This window comes from Bos indicus, chromosome 21 (assembly GCF_029378745.1).
Source record: "Bos indicus isolate NIAB-ARS_2022 breed Sahiwal x Tharparkar chromosome 21, NIAB-ARS_B.indTharparkar_mat_pri_1.0, whole genome shotgun sequence".
Classification (NCBI taxonomy): Eukaryota; Metazoa; Chordata; class Mammalia; order Artiodactyla; family Bovidae; genus Bos; species Bos indicus.
The window spans coordinates 7019878-7037707 of record NC_091780.1 but is presented as its reverse complement, the minus strand read 5'-3'; the positions used below and the strand labels follow the sequence as shown (position 1 = coordinate 7037707).

Genomic DNA, 17830 nt, shown 5'->3' with positions numbered 1-17830 from the left:
TAAACAAATGGTCTTTATTTTGTGAAACTTCTGGGTGTTGCTCCAACATTAAAAAGAGGCATTCTGTCTAATGAAGCTCTGGGGGAGCTCCTTCCCCTTGATGCCAGGAGGAGCCAGTTCCCCCAGGGGCAGGTGCTGTGACAGCCCTGCTCTGCATCAGGCCCAGCGGGGCTCCAGAGGTCCCTGCTGTGATGGTGTGATGCCTGTGCTGAGCCCGCAGCCTGGGAGGCCAGAAGGGCCAGGTCTGCCTCACACCCGCAGGAGGGGAGCTGTCAGAAGGATTAGGAGGGGGGCTAAGGGTTGAAAGGGCAAGGTTGTGGGGAGCAGGCACCCATTCTGGCATGACGGGGCCCCATGCAGAGGGGTCACTGCACCCCCATGGAGCCTGGGCGAATCCTCCAGCAAGGTGGCTGCTCTGTGTCAGACTCTCAGACTCACGGTACAGCTGTCAGACCTTCGTGTCTCCACCCAGGGTTCTGGAGGCGCACAGTGGAGGCCCAGGACTGAATGGTTTGCTAGCGCTCCCTTGGGGAGATGCTGCCACCCCGCCAGAACTGCCTTTCCCAGCGACCTCTGACAGTGTCCACAGCTGTGGCCGGCAGGTTGCGGTTCCTTGCAGCCAATCCCAGGCAAGCAGGGTGACCACTGCAGAAGGGAAGGACACAGCCTCCCTCCGCCAGCCCTCGAGGACTGGTTTTTGTCTTTTACTTCACAGACAGCTTAACGTTGTTATGGAAGAACATTTTATTAAACATATTCAACTCACTTCCAATGAAATGATTAATTTTTCATTTACAGTGGTGTCCAATGTTTGTTTTCTGCGCTTTTTTTGTCCTTTCAAACCAGCACCAAAAAGTAAAACAAAAATACCATGGGTACAGTACGTAAGTTAACTAATGGAAAATATATACATTTGACTCTGAAATGAAGAAAAGAGAACAAAGCAATGATATTATTGCCATTGAGGATCTTTCCCTGTGTTCTGATAATATCAAGCCATGGTCAACCGAGAGGGTTTCATTTGCACCAATGAAATAGCACCATAAGATTGTGAGAGTCTGTAGTTAGTGACACATTTGTGCAACCAAAAAGGTACAGTACTTGAGTGACAGTACAGGGTGTTGTTAATAAAGAAACATCGCTGTTGCAACGACAGGGTTTCATTGTCTTCTGTACAAAGTGGAGCAGGAATGCCATGACGGCTTCACCGAGATCAACCATTGTTTGTGCCGTGAACAGAAGGTGGGCTGGTGAATTTCAGAGCGACAGTGCCAGCAAGAGCTGCAAGAGCTCAGGAAAACCCTGAACTTTGGGGAACCAAAGGGATGTTTAATGATAACTGAATCGATCACTTGCATTTTGAGGGTGCGGGGCCCTTGCCAGGGGCGTCCAGTTGATACAGCCAGGGTGGCCAGTGGGGAGACTGAGAAGCACCAGGAAAAGGGCTCACCTCTGGGCCATGCACAGGCCTGCCCGGCTCAGGTGGGCCCGTGGTTCCCATACAGACAGCATGCAAGGCTGCCCTGACTTCTTGGCTGGCTGCCCTGATTCCGCTCCTCAGCCCCAGAGGCTGAGAGCTTTCCGTCCATCCACGGTAAAGCACAGTCCATCCGGGGCTGGGGGAAAACTAAGCCCTAGCTCCCCAAGGCTTTGAGGGCCTTGGGGGAGTCTGCTGACGGCCAAGCCGGAGCAGGGAGGACAGCGTTCTGCACAGGCCCTGGGCAGCCGCAGGAGCTCACCCCGCAGGTGGGCTGCCCCAGCCTGGCACCCTCCGGGGTCTTGCCATAGAGCACCTAAGGAGCTTTCTCAACACTTCTCACAGATTCAAGTGGAACTGAACAGATGCCCGGCCATCCGACCACTTCTCTGCCTCTGGGGTAGTAACAATCAGAAAGCAAAACAAGCCCGCAGGGCAGGCTGGACAGGGCAGAGTGTCTCTTTCTGATTTAAGCTGACTCCAAAGTTGTGACGTCAAAAACACAAACACAGATACATAAACACAGCACCAATAAATCAAGAAGCACTTGGAGATGATCCCATGGAGATTAGCCTAAGTAAGATCCCCTCTGAAATAAGGGAGGAGAGGGCGGGTTTTTCATGATAAAGTCCTTGAATAGAAGTACCCATCAAACACCCACCCAGCTGGCCAGCAGACCAGACCTCCCAGCATGTCGGGTCCCCTTCCCCCAGCTCCCTGGCGGGCAGGGTCCTACCTACCATCTTTGTGCTTTCACACACTCCTGTCATCTTCCTGCCTTCAGAGAGGGCCCAACTACGTTTTGAGGGGTAAGGTGACCATAGGAGGCAAACGCCTTCTTCAGGCTTTTCTGTCATCCTTGCCCCACTAAAGTGGGTCAGTAACGACAGACAGTGACGAACATTGCATGGTCTGGACCACAGGGGAGCGGGACGAGCACACAGCCATCCTGGGCAGGGGGCACTCCTCTGCCAGGCTGAGTGGTCCTGGAGGAAATCCGCCCCGTGTCAGGGTGAAGCACCAGGTCTGAGCCTGAGTCAGCGCTTCCAGGAAGGACCAACTTCAGATAGATGGCCAGGGTCAGCACAGAGCCATCTCTAACGCGTGCAAAGCTTTGTGAAGTACTGGCTAGAGCAGAGGTCCCATGGAGCAAAGAGGGAGCGCCCCACCCTCACAAAGCTGCGCTGAGCTCACCTCTATGCAGGCAGCAAGCCCAAGGCTAGACCAGCACGTGCCTCCGCGCACAGCACCTTGAGGAGCGGCTCTCTGTCTCCCTGTGTGGGGGACTGCAGAGATCTGAAAACTAGCTGCGACCTCTAACCCAGACACTACTGGAACATTCTCCCCCATGTGGCTGCTGTGCAGAGCTACGTAGCCCTGGCATCCTTGGTGGTTCACACACACTCAGCCTCCCAGGGACAAGACCTCCGAGGAGAGACCCAGGACCTAGAGAGCACGTTCCCTGACCGGGCGCAGCGCCACGTGGCGTCCTGGTGGTGTCCGGGGAGCTCCGGCAGCTCCCCATCTCCAGAGAAGCCTCCTCCCATCCAGAGCATCACTGGCTTTGAGAATAAAGCCTGTTTTTAAAGGAAAGCATCTCATTTTTTTGGATATCCTCCCCCCGCCCCCCACCCCCACCCCACGGTACATGGAGCACTGGGAATTCAAACGTCAGAGGAAAAGTCAAGACAGGGGCGCCCGTGACGTCTCTCTTGACGACCGTCTGTCAGAGGTGTTCCCTTTGAGGTACGTGGAACTTAGAAATTACAATTATTTTGTGACTCATGCCTATTTTTTTTTCCTTATTGTAGAAAGCCATCCAGTGGCTGTTAACAATATATTAAGTATAAAAGCACTAAGCAAACGTCAAGTCCACTCTCAAGTTCTATGCAGTCGGATTCTCGGGACAGCCTCCTGGGTGAGCCACGGTGTGCCTTGGTGGGTCCCGGCCGCCCAGGACTGGTGGGCTCTCAGGTGGGTGGGCTTTCATCTAGCCATGTCGTCGGGACTCAGACCTCGCGTCGGAGCATCGCGGGACCACCGGGCTGCCTGTCAGGAGCTCGGTGGTGGGGGCGGCTGGCGCATCTTGTTCGCATAGAAGTCCCTGCACGTCTGGCAGCAGCGCTGGTACCACCGCATGTCCTGGCAGAGGTTCTTCTCTCGGATGACCCTGCAGTACACTGTCCATTGGTCCCGTGTGCATTTGTAGGTCAGGGCAGCTAAGGGGGTGGTGGAGAGAGAAAGACCAGGGGTTACCGGTGCCTGCGGATAACACTCCCAGGCCGCCCTCCCCTACGTGGACGCTGGAACCCTGCACAGACTGGGGGGACCATGCCCCTTCCAGGGCTGTAGCTTTCACAAGGGACACTCTGGGTCCAACCTGACCATTTCGGGGTTCGGTGCGAGGGCACTGCCACCCCTGCTTCTGAGCTGAATGGCATCCACAGTCGGTTTATGGGAGAGGATGCAATCTGTTGAAATTTATAAAACAGAAGGGCCCAGGGAGTGGACATCCAAGGGCCCACAAAAGCACACGGTCACAGCACAAGCAAGTGGCCTGCATCTCCCTGCTCTCGGTCATGCAGAGACACACTCCTGCCCGATCGAGGCCTCTGGAGGATACCAAGGAGGGCTGTGCATGCCAAAGCCTGGCGAACACCTCAGCAAGCTTGAAGACCACCCCCAGTGAAGCTTGTTTGGAAACCCCTTCACGTTGGTGGCACCCCAGCATTAGGGAACGGGGCTCTGGGTGGGAAACTGTTCCCGAAGGATTTCTATTCGGAAAAGCAGAAACTCTTTCAGTGGAATCATCAGATCATCACTAGACATTCTTCTTTTTGGGCCACCACTGGCTGGGGATGTGGCCAGGTAAAGGGCTGGGTTTGGAGCACTCAGGGCCAAACTGCTCACACCAAAGCTCCCTGCCAAATTAAAGGCTCCAATCTGTCAACACCTCTGCTTTTTCTTGAGCATCAGCTTCAGGAGCATTCCATGTATGTATCACCCAGATTTCATAAATGACACCCCCAGATCCTTCACTTACTGAATAAGTACCTTCCTTTGCCTTCTTCATGCAGAGAATCCCAAAACATTTGAGGAGCATTCTCTCATGTTGCCCTTTGTTGGGAGAGGGGCTCAAGGGTTTGAGGCATCTTTTTCATGACAAAGAATGAAATTCCATCTCTGAAACCTCAGATCCTCTCCAGAACTGACACACGTTGGCCTCTCCAGAGCTCAAATAAAGCCCATGGAGCACGCTTTCTGGCTTACAGAATTCCCACCACCAGTGGGGACTCGCTGGCCAGGGGCTGCAGCAGCCCCAGGAGTGGGGGCTCAGCAGAAGCACTCACCGAGCCGAGGGGAGGTGATGGTGTTCACGTTGATCTTGTCATTGCAGACTTCCTGGTGGCACTGTTTGTAGGCGGCTGGCTTGGAGAGGGCAGGGCACTCATTGCCATGGCGCCCGGTGACCTTGTGCATGCACTGCACCACCCGGGACTGCAGGCCCTTCCCGCAGGTCGACGAGCACTGCCAGAGACAGGGAGAGGTGGGCTGGGGACAGCTGAGCTAGGAGCTGAGCTCGGGCTGAGGGGCTTTGACAATGCCACTCCTGGGTCTGGCCCCTGCATGTCATTCCTAAGTGCTTAAAATAATCGCTGTACAAGAGGGCTTGGCTGCATACTAGTAGCCTGATGGAAGACTGTTTCAAGATGTTACAGACTGCATGTCTGGGTCCCCTCCACCTCCAAATATTTACATGTTGAAGCCCTAATGCCCTTGTGTGTGTTAGTTGCTCAGTTGTGTCCGATTCTTTGTGACCCCATGGACTGTAGCCCACCAGGCTCCTCCATCCATGGGATTCTCCAGGCAAGAAAACTGGAGTGGGTTGTCATTTCCTTCTCTAGGGGATCTTCCCAACCCAGGGACTGAACCCAGGTCTCCCCTATTGCAGGCAGATTCTTTACTGTGTGGGCAGCCCAGGAAGCCCTAACCCTCAGTGGGATGGTATTTGAAAGTAGGTCCTTTGGGAGGTAACCGGGTTTAAATGAGGTCATGAGGGTGGGGCCCCCATGATAAGATTAGTGTCCTTATAAGAAGAGGGAGAGAGATCAGGGTTCTTTCCTTCCACCGAGTGAGGACACATGAGAAGGCGCCTGTTTGCAAGCCAGGAAGTGGCCTCTCACTAAGAGCCAAATATGCTAAGTACCTTGACCTCGGACTCAGCCTCCAGGACTACGAGAAATAAATGTCTTGTTATGCCAGTCACCCAGACTGTGGTATTTCATTACAGCAGCCTGAGCTGACTAAGACACATTGCTGAAATATTAATTTATGCTCATTGCACTTCACCTTCCACCATCTCACTCCTGTTCCAGAGAACCAGCTGGGCTTTAAAATTCTCCAGATAGTGAGCAGGGTGGCGTGCTGGCACCCAGGAAGGGACTGAACCTGATGATCGCAGGGATGTCCCTGGCACCTTGTGCCACACAAGGCTCCCAGGCATTTGCCCAGCCCTGGATGTAGGGAGGAACCCAATAACCATGGGGTTGAGTTTCCACAAGGCTGGAAGGGTGGGGCTCAGAATTAAATAGAGATACAGGAAATGAAGATGTGCAACCTTTCTTGCATGATGGATTCGTGGACTAATACAGGGGCTAACAGTTTCAATTTAGACACTCAATCCCTAGTTCTTGGCATTTCCAGCATTTGCAGATGGCTAAAATCAAACCAGTGGAGTTTGGCAGACCATCCCGCCCTCCCATAGAGAGGCCTTATAAGACTGTGTGTTCTGTCTCCTGCCCTTCCTCTAGTTCCCCCTTGTGCCCCTTAAAGTGTTTTACAGGGAACCTGCTGGGTATCCAGCATCAGGACTCCCTCCCCCAATCCTGCTTGCCAGCTCCTTGCCCTCACTTGCTTTCCTGGGAGCCCCTAGAACCATCTCTCCATTAAGTTGTTCAGCTCCCGGCCAGAGAGCCTGGTCCACACACACACTCTCTTCATCTGGGCTCCACTAACATGCACACAACCTGTGGCTTACAGGGCTCTGAGGGCACTCTGCAGAACTTGAATAAAGCAAAGACCTCAGGTGCAGCAGCCCAGCTGGGGCGGACACGGGCACCTAGCAGTGAGAGGGGAGCAAGGCCTCTCTGAATGCCACGCGTAGTGAGGATGCCAGGCGCTATCTGCATCATGTGTCTCCCCATTTCTCCCCTTGGTCAACCCTGGCCTGTGCTGGAGGAAGCGCCTTCTCCAGGGCCTGGGAGGAGCCCTCCTGCACAGGCTCAGTGCGGAGCCCTTCATCCATGAGAAGCGGCCATCGTCTGTGCTCCCAAAGGGGATTTTGTGCCCCAGGTGAATTCTTCTGCTTTCTAGTCTAGCAAACTAGATCACAATTTTTTTTTTTTTTTTCACTTTAGAAAGATGAAAGGCTCAGAGGGCACAGTGCTCTGATGGGGAACAGTCTTTCCAAACCATAACCGACGTAGGAAAACCACAATGCCCCCTTCCCCCACCTCCTCCGCTGAGGGTCCTGGCACGTTCAAACCAGAATGGGCTCTCCCTGAGAGGCAAGGCTGTGCGCCTTGCTCCATGCCCATCTTCTTGGTAAGGCCATTAGGGGAAGCTCGCAGCTTGGAGATGCATCCCTCGTGCATGATAAACACACATTCCTGGGTTCCACCCCAGAGCTCAGGAGTTGGTACAGGAGCACAGGGAAGTCTGAGGGGTGCTCTGTGGAGGCATGAGGTCACGTGAGCAGGTTCCCACAGACTAGATACACAGAACAGGTGCCACAGCCATGTGACTTTGGCCTGGAGGGCATCTCTGAGGGAGAGGCTGCAGGCTGGGGATCTGCTGCGTGGGGTCACCTGGAGAACTTGGAAAGATCTCGATGCCCAGACCCATCAGTCAGTATCCCTGGAGGAGGCACCGGGCATCAGTGTTTTTCAAAGCTCTCCAGGTGACTCCAACAAGCAGCCACAGCTGAGAACCTCTGACTCATCTGGATTTCTTCCCTGGGTCCTGTGTATAGTGTGCAGAGCTCTGTTTTCTTACGAAGAAGTAGTCAAGTATTTGTATACAAATATGTGTAATTGGAAAGGACTCTGATGCTGGGAGGGATTGGGGGCAGGAGGAGAAGGGGACGACAGAGGATGAGATGGCTGGATGGCATCACTGACTCGATGGACGTGAATCTGAATGAACTCCAGGAGTTGGTGATGGACAGGGAGGCCTGGCGTGCTGCGATTCATGGGGTCGCAAAGAGTCGGACACGACTGAGTGACTGAACTGAACTGAACTGGTGTGTAATTAAGCTTCCTAGGTGGCACCAGTGGTAAAGAACCTGCTTGCCAAAGCGGGAGATGTTTAAGAGGCATGGGTTTGATCCCTGGGTCAGGAAGATCCTTTGGAGAAGGGAATGGCAACCCACTCCAGTATTCTTGCCTGGAGAATCCTATGGAGAGGAGCCTGGCCGGCTACAGTCTGTGGGGTCACAAAGAGTCAGATACAACTGAAGTGACTTAGCACAGATGTATAATTAAGCAAGAACAGATGTCCACCTGAAGTCCCAAATATTAAGTTTATATAGAGGTGATGTGCTGCATGCTAAGTCACTTCAGTCGTATCCAACTCTTTGGGACCCTATAGACTGTATCCCTCCTTCAGGGGATCTTCCCAATCCAGGGATCAAACCCATGTCTCATATTTTCTGCATTGGCAGGCAGGTTCTTTATCATCAGTGCTATCTGGGAAGCCCAGAGAGGTAAGAGGTGTGCTCAAATACTAGAAGTGAAGCCTTTCATTCAAAATTATTCTTGGAAAAGAATAAATTGCCTAAGTAACAACAAAACCTCTCACAGTTCAAGACAGGGGTAAGGAGTGCCCTCAATTATTTGTAGCAAGAACAGCTGGGAGCTAAAATAAAAAGAAAGGCAAAGAAATTTAGCTTTTTCCTCCTGGAAGTAGGACATTATAATCCGTTAAGTTATGAGGGAGGGTGGTGTAAAAATGTTTAAAAATCACTTGAAAAGTAATCTGGGAAGTGGCTATCTGCAGAGACTGGAAATCCAACCCGACAGGGTGAGTGAAGGAAATGGCCCAGGGTCCTGCGTGCTAGTTGCTCAGTCATGCCTGACTCTTTGAGACACCATGGACTGTATGTAGCCCACAGGCTCCTCTGTGCATGGGATTCTCCAGGCACGAATCCTGGAGTGGGTTGCCATTTCCTACTCCAAGGGATCTTCCCAACCCAGGGATTGAACCTAGGTCTCCTGCATTGCAGGCAGATTCTTTACTGTCTGATCCACCAGGGAAGCCCAGTTCAGGGTCCTAACACAGTGCGAAGTCCTACGAATGAGAGCAAAGCCTTGCCTGTTCTGAGTCATGCCAACACGGAGCAAGATTACCCAATGCAGAGCAAGGCCATGCCAACCTTGTGAGGGAATACCCAATGAAAAGAGCACATCCAAAAAAAGGCGGCATCTCAGTGGCTGGGCATGGCAGTGCCCTGCACATTGGAAAACTGAACAAGGGATCAGAAGGCAGAGTGAGTGGTGAAGAAGACAGATGCTGCAAATGCTCGGATGCACTTTACAAAATTGCTTATATTCAACTGTTTTCAACTCTGCAGGAAATAGCAATTTTATCAGGTTCAACTTCATAATACAATAAAGACAGAAAATAGCAGTATTTCTAAATTAAAACATATAAACTTTAAATATGAACATATAATTACGTGACTAAGTTACATATTTTAAGTAGGCATTTGACTAGTCCACCTACACCATTAAAGACTTTTATATTTAAATTGCTCATAAATTTTTTTAAAGCCCTGCTCCCTGGGAAAGCATGTGTGTGAAGCCTCATTCCGGTGACTACTGGGTACTTGGGGAAGAGGGGGCCATGTGTGCTACTGGATGGACCACTGGGCCTTGTGGTGTCTTGACTTGGCTCACGGGTGCCACCTGCCGTGGGAGACACAGCAGGAGGAAGAGCGGGCTGTCCTGGTGCTCCCTGGAGAAGGAGGTGGGTAGGCCGTGGTGGGGTTTCTGGGTCCCCAGGAAACTACATAGGCTAACAGAGAAGGACCTGGGACTCTGGTCTCACTTTCATGGGCCCCCTGACTGCGAGGTATGCAGACGCTGCCAGCAGGGCACTTCCTGCCCAATGCCTCTTGCAGCTGTCATTATTATTTATGTGCAATCAGGGCAAGGGCTCAATCCTATGGACCTGCTAAAATCACACCCAGAACTCACAAAGCCTCTGGTGTGAAAGGACCAATGACCGTTGTAAAATTCAAGAGCCTGGGGCAACCTGGAAGACTAATCTCCCCTCTGAGAGTTCTTAGTCTTGTTTATTAACATGCTCTGGGGCTGGGCTGGGGCAAAGTACTCCGGACACCTCCCTCCTGTATGCAGCTTGTTCTGTCTGTGGGCTCAGCTGTAGGATTCCACAACAGTGTGGAACATTTTACAACCATCCACTGAGATATACGGCTGCCAGAGTCTTGCCCAAGGTTACAGGTAGTGAATGGGAAAGGAGAGACAGGACCTCAGCTGCCCCATCCCACGGACTGAATATCATCTTCCTGTATAAGTTAGAGGTTGTACTGGATGGAGCTTCTATGGAGGGCCAGGAATCAGAAAAACAGGTGATTGCCCAGATCCACCATTTCTTCGTTATTTTTCCTAGCTCAGTCACTGATGTTTTTCCCAGTCTGTAAAAAGCACTGCCCTATGAGATCTCAGTGGGTGTCTCCAAAGTTCCGCAGAGGCTGTAGCATCTGTCCTCATGGCTTTCAGCACCTCCAAGAGGCAGGGCCGGGCCTGATGCTCAGCTGCTGTGAGGCCTGCTGAGATCCTGCAGACGCTGCCCCTCGTAGGGATCTGACTCGAGGACTTGGGCTTCCCTGATAGCTCAGCTGGTAAAGAATCTGCCTGCAATGCAGGAGACCCTGGTTCAATTCCTGGGTCAGAAAGATCCGCTGGAGAAGGGATCTACCCACTCCAGTATTCTTGGGCTTCCCTTGTGGCTCAGCTGGTAAAGAATCCTCCTGCAATGCGGGAGACCTGGGTTCAATCCCTGGGTTGGGAAGATCCCCTGGAGAAGGGAAAGGCTACCCACTCAAGCATTCTGGCCTGGAGAATTCCACGGACTGTACAGTCCATGGGGTTGCAAAGAATCGGATACGACTGAGTGACTTTCACTTTGGGTTATGCAAGATTTTAGCTGCAGTCCTGAGGGCTTCCGTTCACACAGCTCTGGGCTGTGAACGGCATGTGCTCACTCAGAAGAACCTTTGAGAATGTCAGGTGTCTGCATAGCCTCCTGGGAACGGGGGCTGAGCCAGCCCTGGAGAGGCTGTTTCGAGCATCAGGTGAGGAGACAGATGGGTTACAGAGTAGCCCGTACAGAAACCATCCCATTTTTGTTCAGTACCTGTGGGACTGTATGTACCCATATAAAAGTTTGGAAGACAAACCACTGAAAAAGTTTACCATGTCGTCACCTGGTTTGTGGGGCTAGTTTTTCCTTCTGTCTTTCCAAGCGAGATGGAATCACCTATGTAATTAAACACAAAAGTGGAGAATTCCACCAAGGACCCTTTGGTGCAGCTGCCACCTTCCAAGCCTGCTGCATTTTCATCTGGGCCAAGGGAGGGCCTCAAATGGCCCTGGCCTAAAATCCACATATACCTACCCACTCCTTGGCTGGAGTTTCAGCAGGGATGGTCAGTGTGGGCAGGACAGGCCTGTCAGCAAGCTGCATCCCCCCTTACTAGCAGTGTGACCTCGGACAAGTTACTTCACCTGTATGAGCCCTGGCTTCTTTATTTGTAGCTTGAGGATAATAAAATCTTTCTTGTAGGATGATTTCTAGGGTTAAAGACAGCTTAGAACCGGTGCCTGGCAGGGAGTCTGGGATGGACAAAGGCTGCTACTATTGTTAACAACAGCAAGCACAGGTCTAAAAGCAGAGAGAGCTGGCCGGGGGTCCCCTGAACCTGGGAAGGTGCCCTGAGTCACTGGCCCGCGTAGCAGGTGCAGACATCCACCTTTGCCTGGCTCTTGGCAATGATCGGGCAGCGCGACCACACGGCGTGCAGGAGCAGTTAGAGGGTGACTTGGCCCCGAAGACACACGTGATTCCAGAGAGGCTGCAGGGCTGCATCCCCCTGTAACCTGAGCTCGTGGCATTAAGGGTAACACAGGCACAGACGATGACTCTCACCTCTGTCGGCCTCTGCCCAGCCCCTGTTTTAGGTAAACAGCAAGGAGATGGCAGTGTCTCCTGATAGCATCGAATTAGCCCCAGGCATCACTGTGAAGCCATTTTTTAGGCTTTTAAAAACTAAGCAAACAGGTCTATAAAAAAACAGATCTGGTCTTGTGTGAAGCTCTCTGTCACTGTTGGGTAGTTTTTTCAAGCCACTCTTGACATTAGCATTTAATGTGGCTCCCCAAGCCTCAGGAAACCAAGACAGAAGAGGAACAGTAATAAACCCGCCGGGAAAGCTCCTTCCTGAGTGAGTGCAGACCCCCAGGCCCCGTCTCCAGCAGTGCCTGCAGCGGCCCACCACACACAAGGCTGGGGGACCTGCCACCCATCCTGTGGGTGGCGATGATGACGATGCTGGTGGGGTTGGCAGCAGAAGAGCAGCAGGGCCCACTCTGCCCACTGCCTGCTGGTGCTGGGCTCGAGGCTCATACCCGTTCTCGTGAGTCCTCCTTAATCTTCATGCTAATGGCCACTAGGAGCGGGGAGGCGCTCAGAACACAGCAGGTGCAGAATCACTGTGTACGCAGGGCACAGCACTGCCTGCAGGGAGGCAGAGCACAAGGCTCAGAGCATCCACATTCTCCTGCAATGCAGCCCCAGGCCCCCACCCAGCAGGCCTGCATGCCTCCCCGGACACTCCTCCCTGCAGGGCGGGACCAGACCTCTCACCACCAGGGAGGGGCCCGGCTCCAGGACACCTCCACCAGGGTGAGCTCCTCTCTACGCCTCCCAGCTGTGACATCAAACCCATACATGACACCAGATCAGGAAGCGATGTTGTGAGAATCAGCTAAAGGAAGTTGTAAGAATCCGGGGAAGAGGAAAACGCAATGGGCATGTTTATTACATACACAAGCACTGGATCCTACAGAGCGGGGGACAGGCAGGGGCTCCTGACACAGGCTCTGGGGTGGGCAGGAGATGGGGTGAGTGTGCAACAGTGCAAGGATGAACCCTCACATCACGATGTGCCCGCACCACGCTCTCATCGAGCCATCCTCTGAAGGGCAGGACAGTGAGGGAGCTGCGGAAGGAATCCCCTTACAGGAACTCCATTTTCTGCTTGAGTCTAAAAGGCCCTGGGAGAGTAAAATGTCAAAAGACGTTTTGACAGATTTCCCCCCAGACTTGGCATGAACCATAAAAACCTCAGAAGCTGCTGAAACCTGAAACAGCACGTTTAAACAATGATGAAAATCCCCACCATCTTTGCTCCTGCCTTGAAACTAGAAATGCTTTCACACACACACACACACACACACACACACATGTTCCCCTTTCAACTCATACTTTGTTTCAAACTGTTTTTGAAATCCTCGAATCCTTGAATCCTAACCTCAGCCTTAGCTTTGGGTTCACCCCGTCTCTGAATTCACAGCCTGCTGACCTACAGGTTCTGTTTGGGATGCTATGGTACCCAGAAGGCCGAGGTCACCCCCGTGACCTGCAAGGACGGGTTCTCCCAAGAGCTCTTGGTTCTTGCTCCGGACAGGTGCCATGAGCACAGAGTGGGCCACAGGGGCTGGTTCACTGTCTTCCCCTGGGCAGAAGCTGCCACCGGTGTGGTGACACAGCTCTCCCAGCTCCTCAGCGACTGTTAGAAAGGCCATCCACCCCTACTACAGAGGATGGCCTAGGTGTCCAGCAAATGCTGCACAGCTGTCTCCTGCCCCGAGCCATGCTGTCCTCACGCGGAGCTCCAGGTCAGAGCACGCGCTATTTCGCAGGGTTCAAACCACATTCAAAGAACTCATTTCCTAAGGCATAAATAGTTTACAAGACACATGATTCGGGCCAGAGATGAGAGCCCTGGGTGTCCTGGACAAAGATGGTGAAGATGATGATGATAAAAATGCCGAAGCCAGCCAGCGTCTTAGGGGCCTTATATGGATGCTCTAGGAGGTGGGCACCCCTAACGCCATCTGACAAAGGATGACTCTGCTTCAAGGTTATGGCATCGGGAGAGCAGGGACGTGCCCCTGTGTTACCCTGCAGAGGTGCCCTGCTCTGAGGTCGCTAACAGCGTGTGTCAAAACTGAAGTGTTTTTTAGGGATGACAGTTTCTCTGATTCAGTGGCCAGGTCTATGGTTAAAACCTAGGCTGGCATGTGAGGCAGGTACCCCCACTCTCTGACCTCTGATTCCACACAAAGGAGGCTGATCTGAGGAAGCACAAAGGTGAACGAAGCACAGCAGGGGGAAGGAGGGGGCAAAGGCAGAGGCCTTCAGACTACAGCTGGCCCTTGAACAACATGGGTTATTCCTCCAAGTCCTCAGTCCCTCTGCGTCCGAGGATGCCCCCTGGACCACATACACTGCAGTATTTACTGTTGGAAAATATCTGGGTATAAGTGGACCCTGTAGTTCAAACCAGCGTTGAACAAGGGTTAACTGCGTTCAGTTCACTCCCATGCAGGCGCCTCACCTGGCAATTCCAGGGACCCTGCTGCCCTACACCAAGTTCTTCTCTCTCATCTGAGCAGGTGTGGGCCATGGACTTTTCTTTAACATCATGACCCAGTGGCCAGCTCTGCTCCCCCTGACAAAATGCTCTAGGCCAAGGGAGAATCTACCCCACTCCCTCCTGCCCTACTCAGAAAAACACTGAAGTCTGATGACTTTCATTTCACTGCTGCCTTCACTCCCGAGAGCAGCATGGGATGGAGGATTTCCTGATCCCTGTCTTCAGGGTTTCCCTGGTGGCTCAGATGGTAAAGAATCCGCCTACAATGCAGGCGATCTGGGTTTGATCCCTAGGTCAGGAAGATCCCCTGGAGAAGGGAATGGCTACCCTCTCCAGTAGCCTTGCCTGGAGAATTCCATGGACAGAGGAACTTTATGATCTACAGTCCTGGGGTCGCCAAGAGTCTGACATGACTGAGCAGTTACCTTCTGTGGGTTTCCCAGATGGTGCTAGTGGTAAAGAACCCACCTGCCAATGCAGGAGATGTTAAGGGACTCAAGTTCGATCCCTGGGTAGAGAAGCTCCCCTGGAGGAGGACATGGCAACCTGCTCCAGTACTCTTGCCTGGAGAATCCCAAGGACAGAGGAGCCTGGTGGGCTATCATCCATGGGGTCACAAAGAGTCAGACACAACTGAGCAACTAACTCTTTCACTTTCACCCGCTTGCAGAGTGCTGGCTGTCTCTGTTATACAGTTTCACACGTCCCAGAAAAGAGCCCTGGTATCTCCAGTGCCTTTCATGCCTGCTCTTGGATGCTCAAATTTCTTTTAATTAGGACTCAACTGCTTATTTTACAAATAAAGGGAGACAACATGCATGATCGTCTGTAGAGACAACAGATTGATACTACAGTATAAATGACTAATTCAAAGCCCTGGGGAGAGCAGGTTTTGATTGGTGAGTTGGAGAGAGAGTGGATAAATATGTGACTTTACAACAAGCTTATGATTATGCTGGTTAGAGTTGAGGCATATAATAGTTCATCTCCTTCCCATTTCAAATTAAAAACCCAAGCCTCTGATATTATTATGCATTTAAAGGAAAGACAGATTAAGAGCCAGAAGGCAAGGACCGGACTCTTAGCCCTGCCATTTTCTAGTTATGTGACCTCCAGAAAAAAATCTCACATCACTACTCTGAGCCTCAGTTTCTTCACCTGTAAAATGGGGATAGGGTCAAATGAGAGAATGTGAGTGCAAATGCTTTGTAAATTCTAGAGACCTGGTGAATGTCAGGACCACGGTCAATGGGCCCAGCAGAAGTAGCATCACTCTCTACTAGCACTCCATTCAGGGCTGCCCCCCGGCAGGGGCTGTGTTCATACCTGCCAGGGGACTCAGTGAGGCCTAGCATCTGTAGCTGGCTCTCTGTCTCCTGGATCTCCTGGGCACTGTCCATCTTGTCCCCTCAGTGCCCAGCACAGCCTGGCACACAACAGGAGCTCAGGAAATGCTGGTTGAACCACACTGAACTTGGCTGCAGGCAAGTGGGTGCCCCGACTGGCCCCGTAGGCCAGCTTTGCAGGGTTGGGGGAGCCGTCAGGTCCCAGCACAGGAAGTGCAGGCTTCAGAAGTGGTGAAAAGCTCTCTGGAACAAGCCCCCTCATGACACAGGTCTGTCTGTGTCTAAGGCCATGGAACTCAAGCTCCCATCCCTCTGCCCACAACCCCAGAAGGTATCTGACTGCTGTTCTGGGAAGGCACTGACATGGCCCTGTTTGAATGAGACTCTCTCCCTGACTTCTTCCTGGGGCTCTGCGACTGTGGGCATGTGCATTTTTACAGCTTCATTTGGTCTCCCAAGGCCTCTGGGACATGCTGGGGCTCAGGTGTGAGCAGCACACTTGGGGTTCCACCAAGGCCTCAAGTCAGGCCAGCCCCCTTCCAGGGCACCTCCGCCAGCACCAGGAAGTCAATGGCCACTTTGATCTTTTTGGTAAAAGGGAACATACTCTTAAAAGAGTCAGTGGTCTTCATTAAAACACCATCTATTATAATCCCTCCAGAATAATTTGTTTCTAATTATTTCAGTTGTGATTAATGCCTCTGGTCTTGAAACTGTAACATCTCAACTTCTGATCAAAAGTCATGCTGCTCTAGAAAGAAATGTGATTTCCTCCTTTCCCAGTTTCAGGGGCACTCTCTTCCTCACCCCTGATTCCCCACCCCTCGCTCATTCTATCAGCAGGTTGAATACGTAGGCTCAGCATTTAGTGGGAGAAAACAATGATTCCCACAGATCTGGAAATAGCTTATATCCCAGGAGGGCAGGCAGCTGCAAGGCAGTTTCCAAACAGAGCAGAGCGATAATAATGCCCTCAGCAGGGCTGGGAAAGTGAAGCAGGTTTTTGGATAGGTCTCTAGTTAGTGTTCAGCCGTTTGCTGAGGATGGGGGAGGGGAAGGGGCCCTGAATGCCCTCCAAGCCCGCCCTGCCTCAGCCAGGCTCTAGATGTGGCTCTCAGGCCCCCTCACCCAGCTGGAGGAATGGATGCTTGGTCCTGTTCACTTCAGGAAGTGCAGGACGGTACCTGTGGCTTGTCCTTGGGCTGGCCCGTCCATCATCTCCCTGGAGACAGGCTCATCTTTCTCAGCAGCACCTCTGGGTCAAGTGATGGGAGGCTGCTTGGAAGGAAGATGTCAAAGCATCCAGATACACTGCACTGGGGGTCTAACAGGGCTTGGACTTCTTTCCACTTTCCTTCTGGGCAACTTGTTTGCTGCCTTCAAAGTCTGGCATGTGGGAGGTCTGGCTGCCGGTTAGAGGAGGGTTACCCACAATGACTGGATTGAAAGTGCATCAGACTCCAATTGTGTGATGGCGCAGACAGTAAAGTGTCTGCCTGCAGTGCAGGAGACCCGGATTCAATCCCTGGGTTGGGACGATCCCCTGGAGAAGGAAAGGGTAACCCACTCCAGTACTCTTGCCTAGAAATATCCCATGGGTTAAGGAACCTGGTAGGCTACAGACCATGGGGTTGCAAAGAGTCGGACATGACTGAGCGACTTCACTTCCAAAATAACCTATCAATCAGAAAGCAAATCCAGGCTGAACAAGTGAAAATGTTAGGGGGCCACCATCCCCTGGAATCTGCTTCCATCAGTGCAGTCACCCAGTGAGTGAGAATGAGGGCCCCATGGGACTCGTATCTGTCCCACATCTCCAGAGCAGACACAGGGAAGCAATAGGCGGATCTCTTCTCCTGTGCTGGGAAGGGGGCAGGGCATGTGCCAGCACACTCAGAGGTGGGCGCTGCAGAAGGGGGTAGGGGTGAGCAAACAGTTGGGGTGGGGGTCTCCTGGTTCAGTTCTATGCGGTCGCCATCCCCACCAACCCTTGTTTCCAGTGTGTGCACACGTGCACACACACACACACACACACACACACACACATGGTTCAGGTCTATGTGGTCGCCATCTCCTCCAACCACTGTTTCCAGTGTGTGCACACATGCGTACACACACACACACACACACACCCACACACACCCACACACGGTTCAGGTCTATGCAGTTGCCATCCCCAGCAACCCTTGTTTCCAGTGTGTGCACACACGCACGCATACACACACACACACACACACACACACACACACACACACACACGATTCA

General features: G+C 52.4%; 1 protein-coding gene across 2 annotated transcripts in view; it reads right to left on the bottom strand.

Moving 5' to 3' along the window:
* Positions 1–3126: 3126 nt before the first annotated feature.
* Positions 3127–17830, bottom strand: part of ADAMTS17 (ADAM metallopeptidase with thrombospondin type 1 motif 17) — a 404698-nt gene continuing 389994 nt past the window's right edge. For both annotated transcript variants that reach the window (XM_019983858.2, XM_070775014.1), the window contains exons 22-23: positions 4828–5005; positions 3127–3696 (exon numbers count right to left, since the gene is read on the bottom strand). In XM_019983858.2, the coding sequence (XP_019839417.2) occupies positions 3530–3696; positions 4828–5005 (345 nt within the window). In that variant the 3' untranslated portion in view covers positions 3127–3529. The remainder of the gene's footprint in view (positions 3697–4827; positions 5006–17830) is intronic.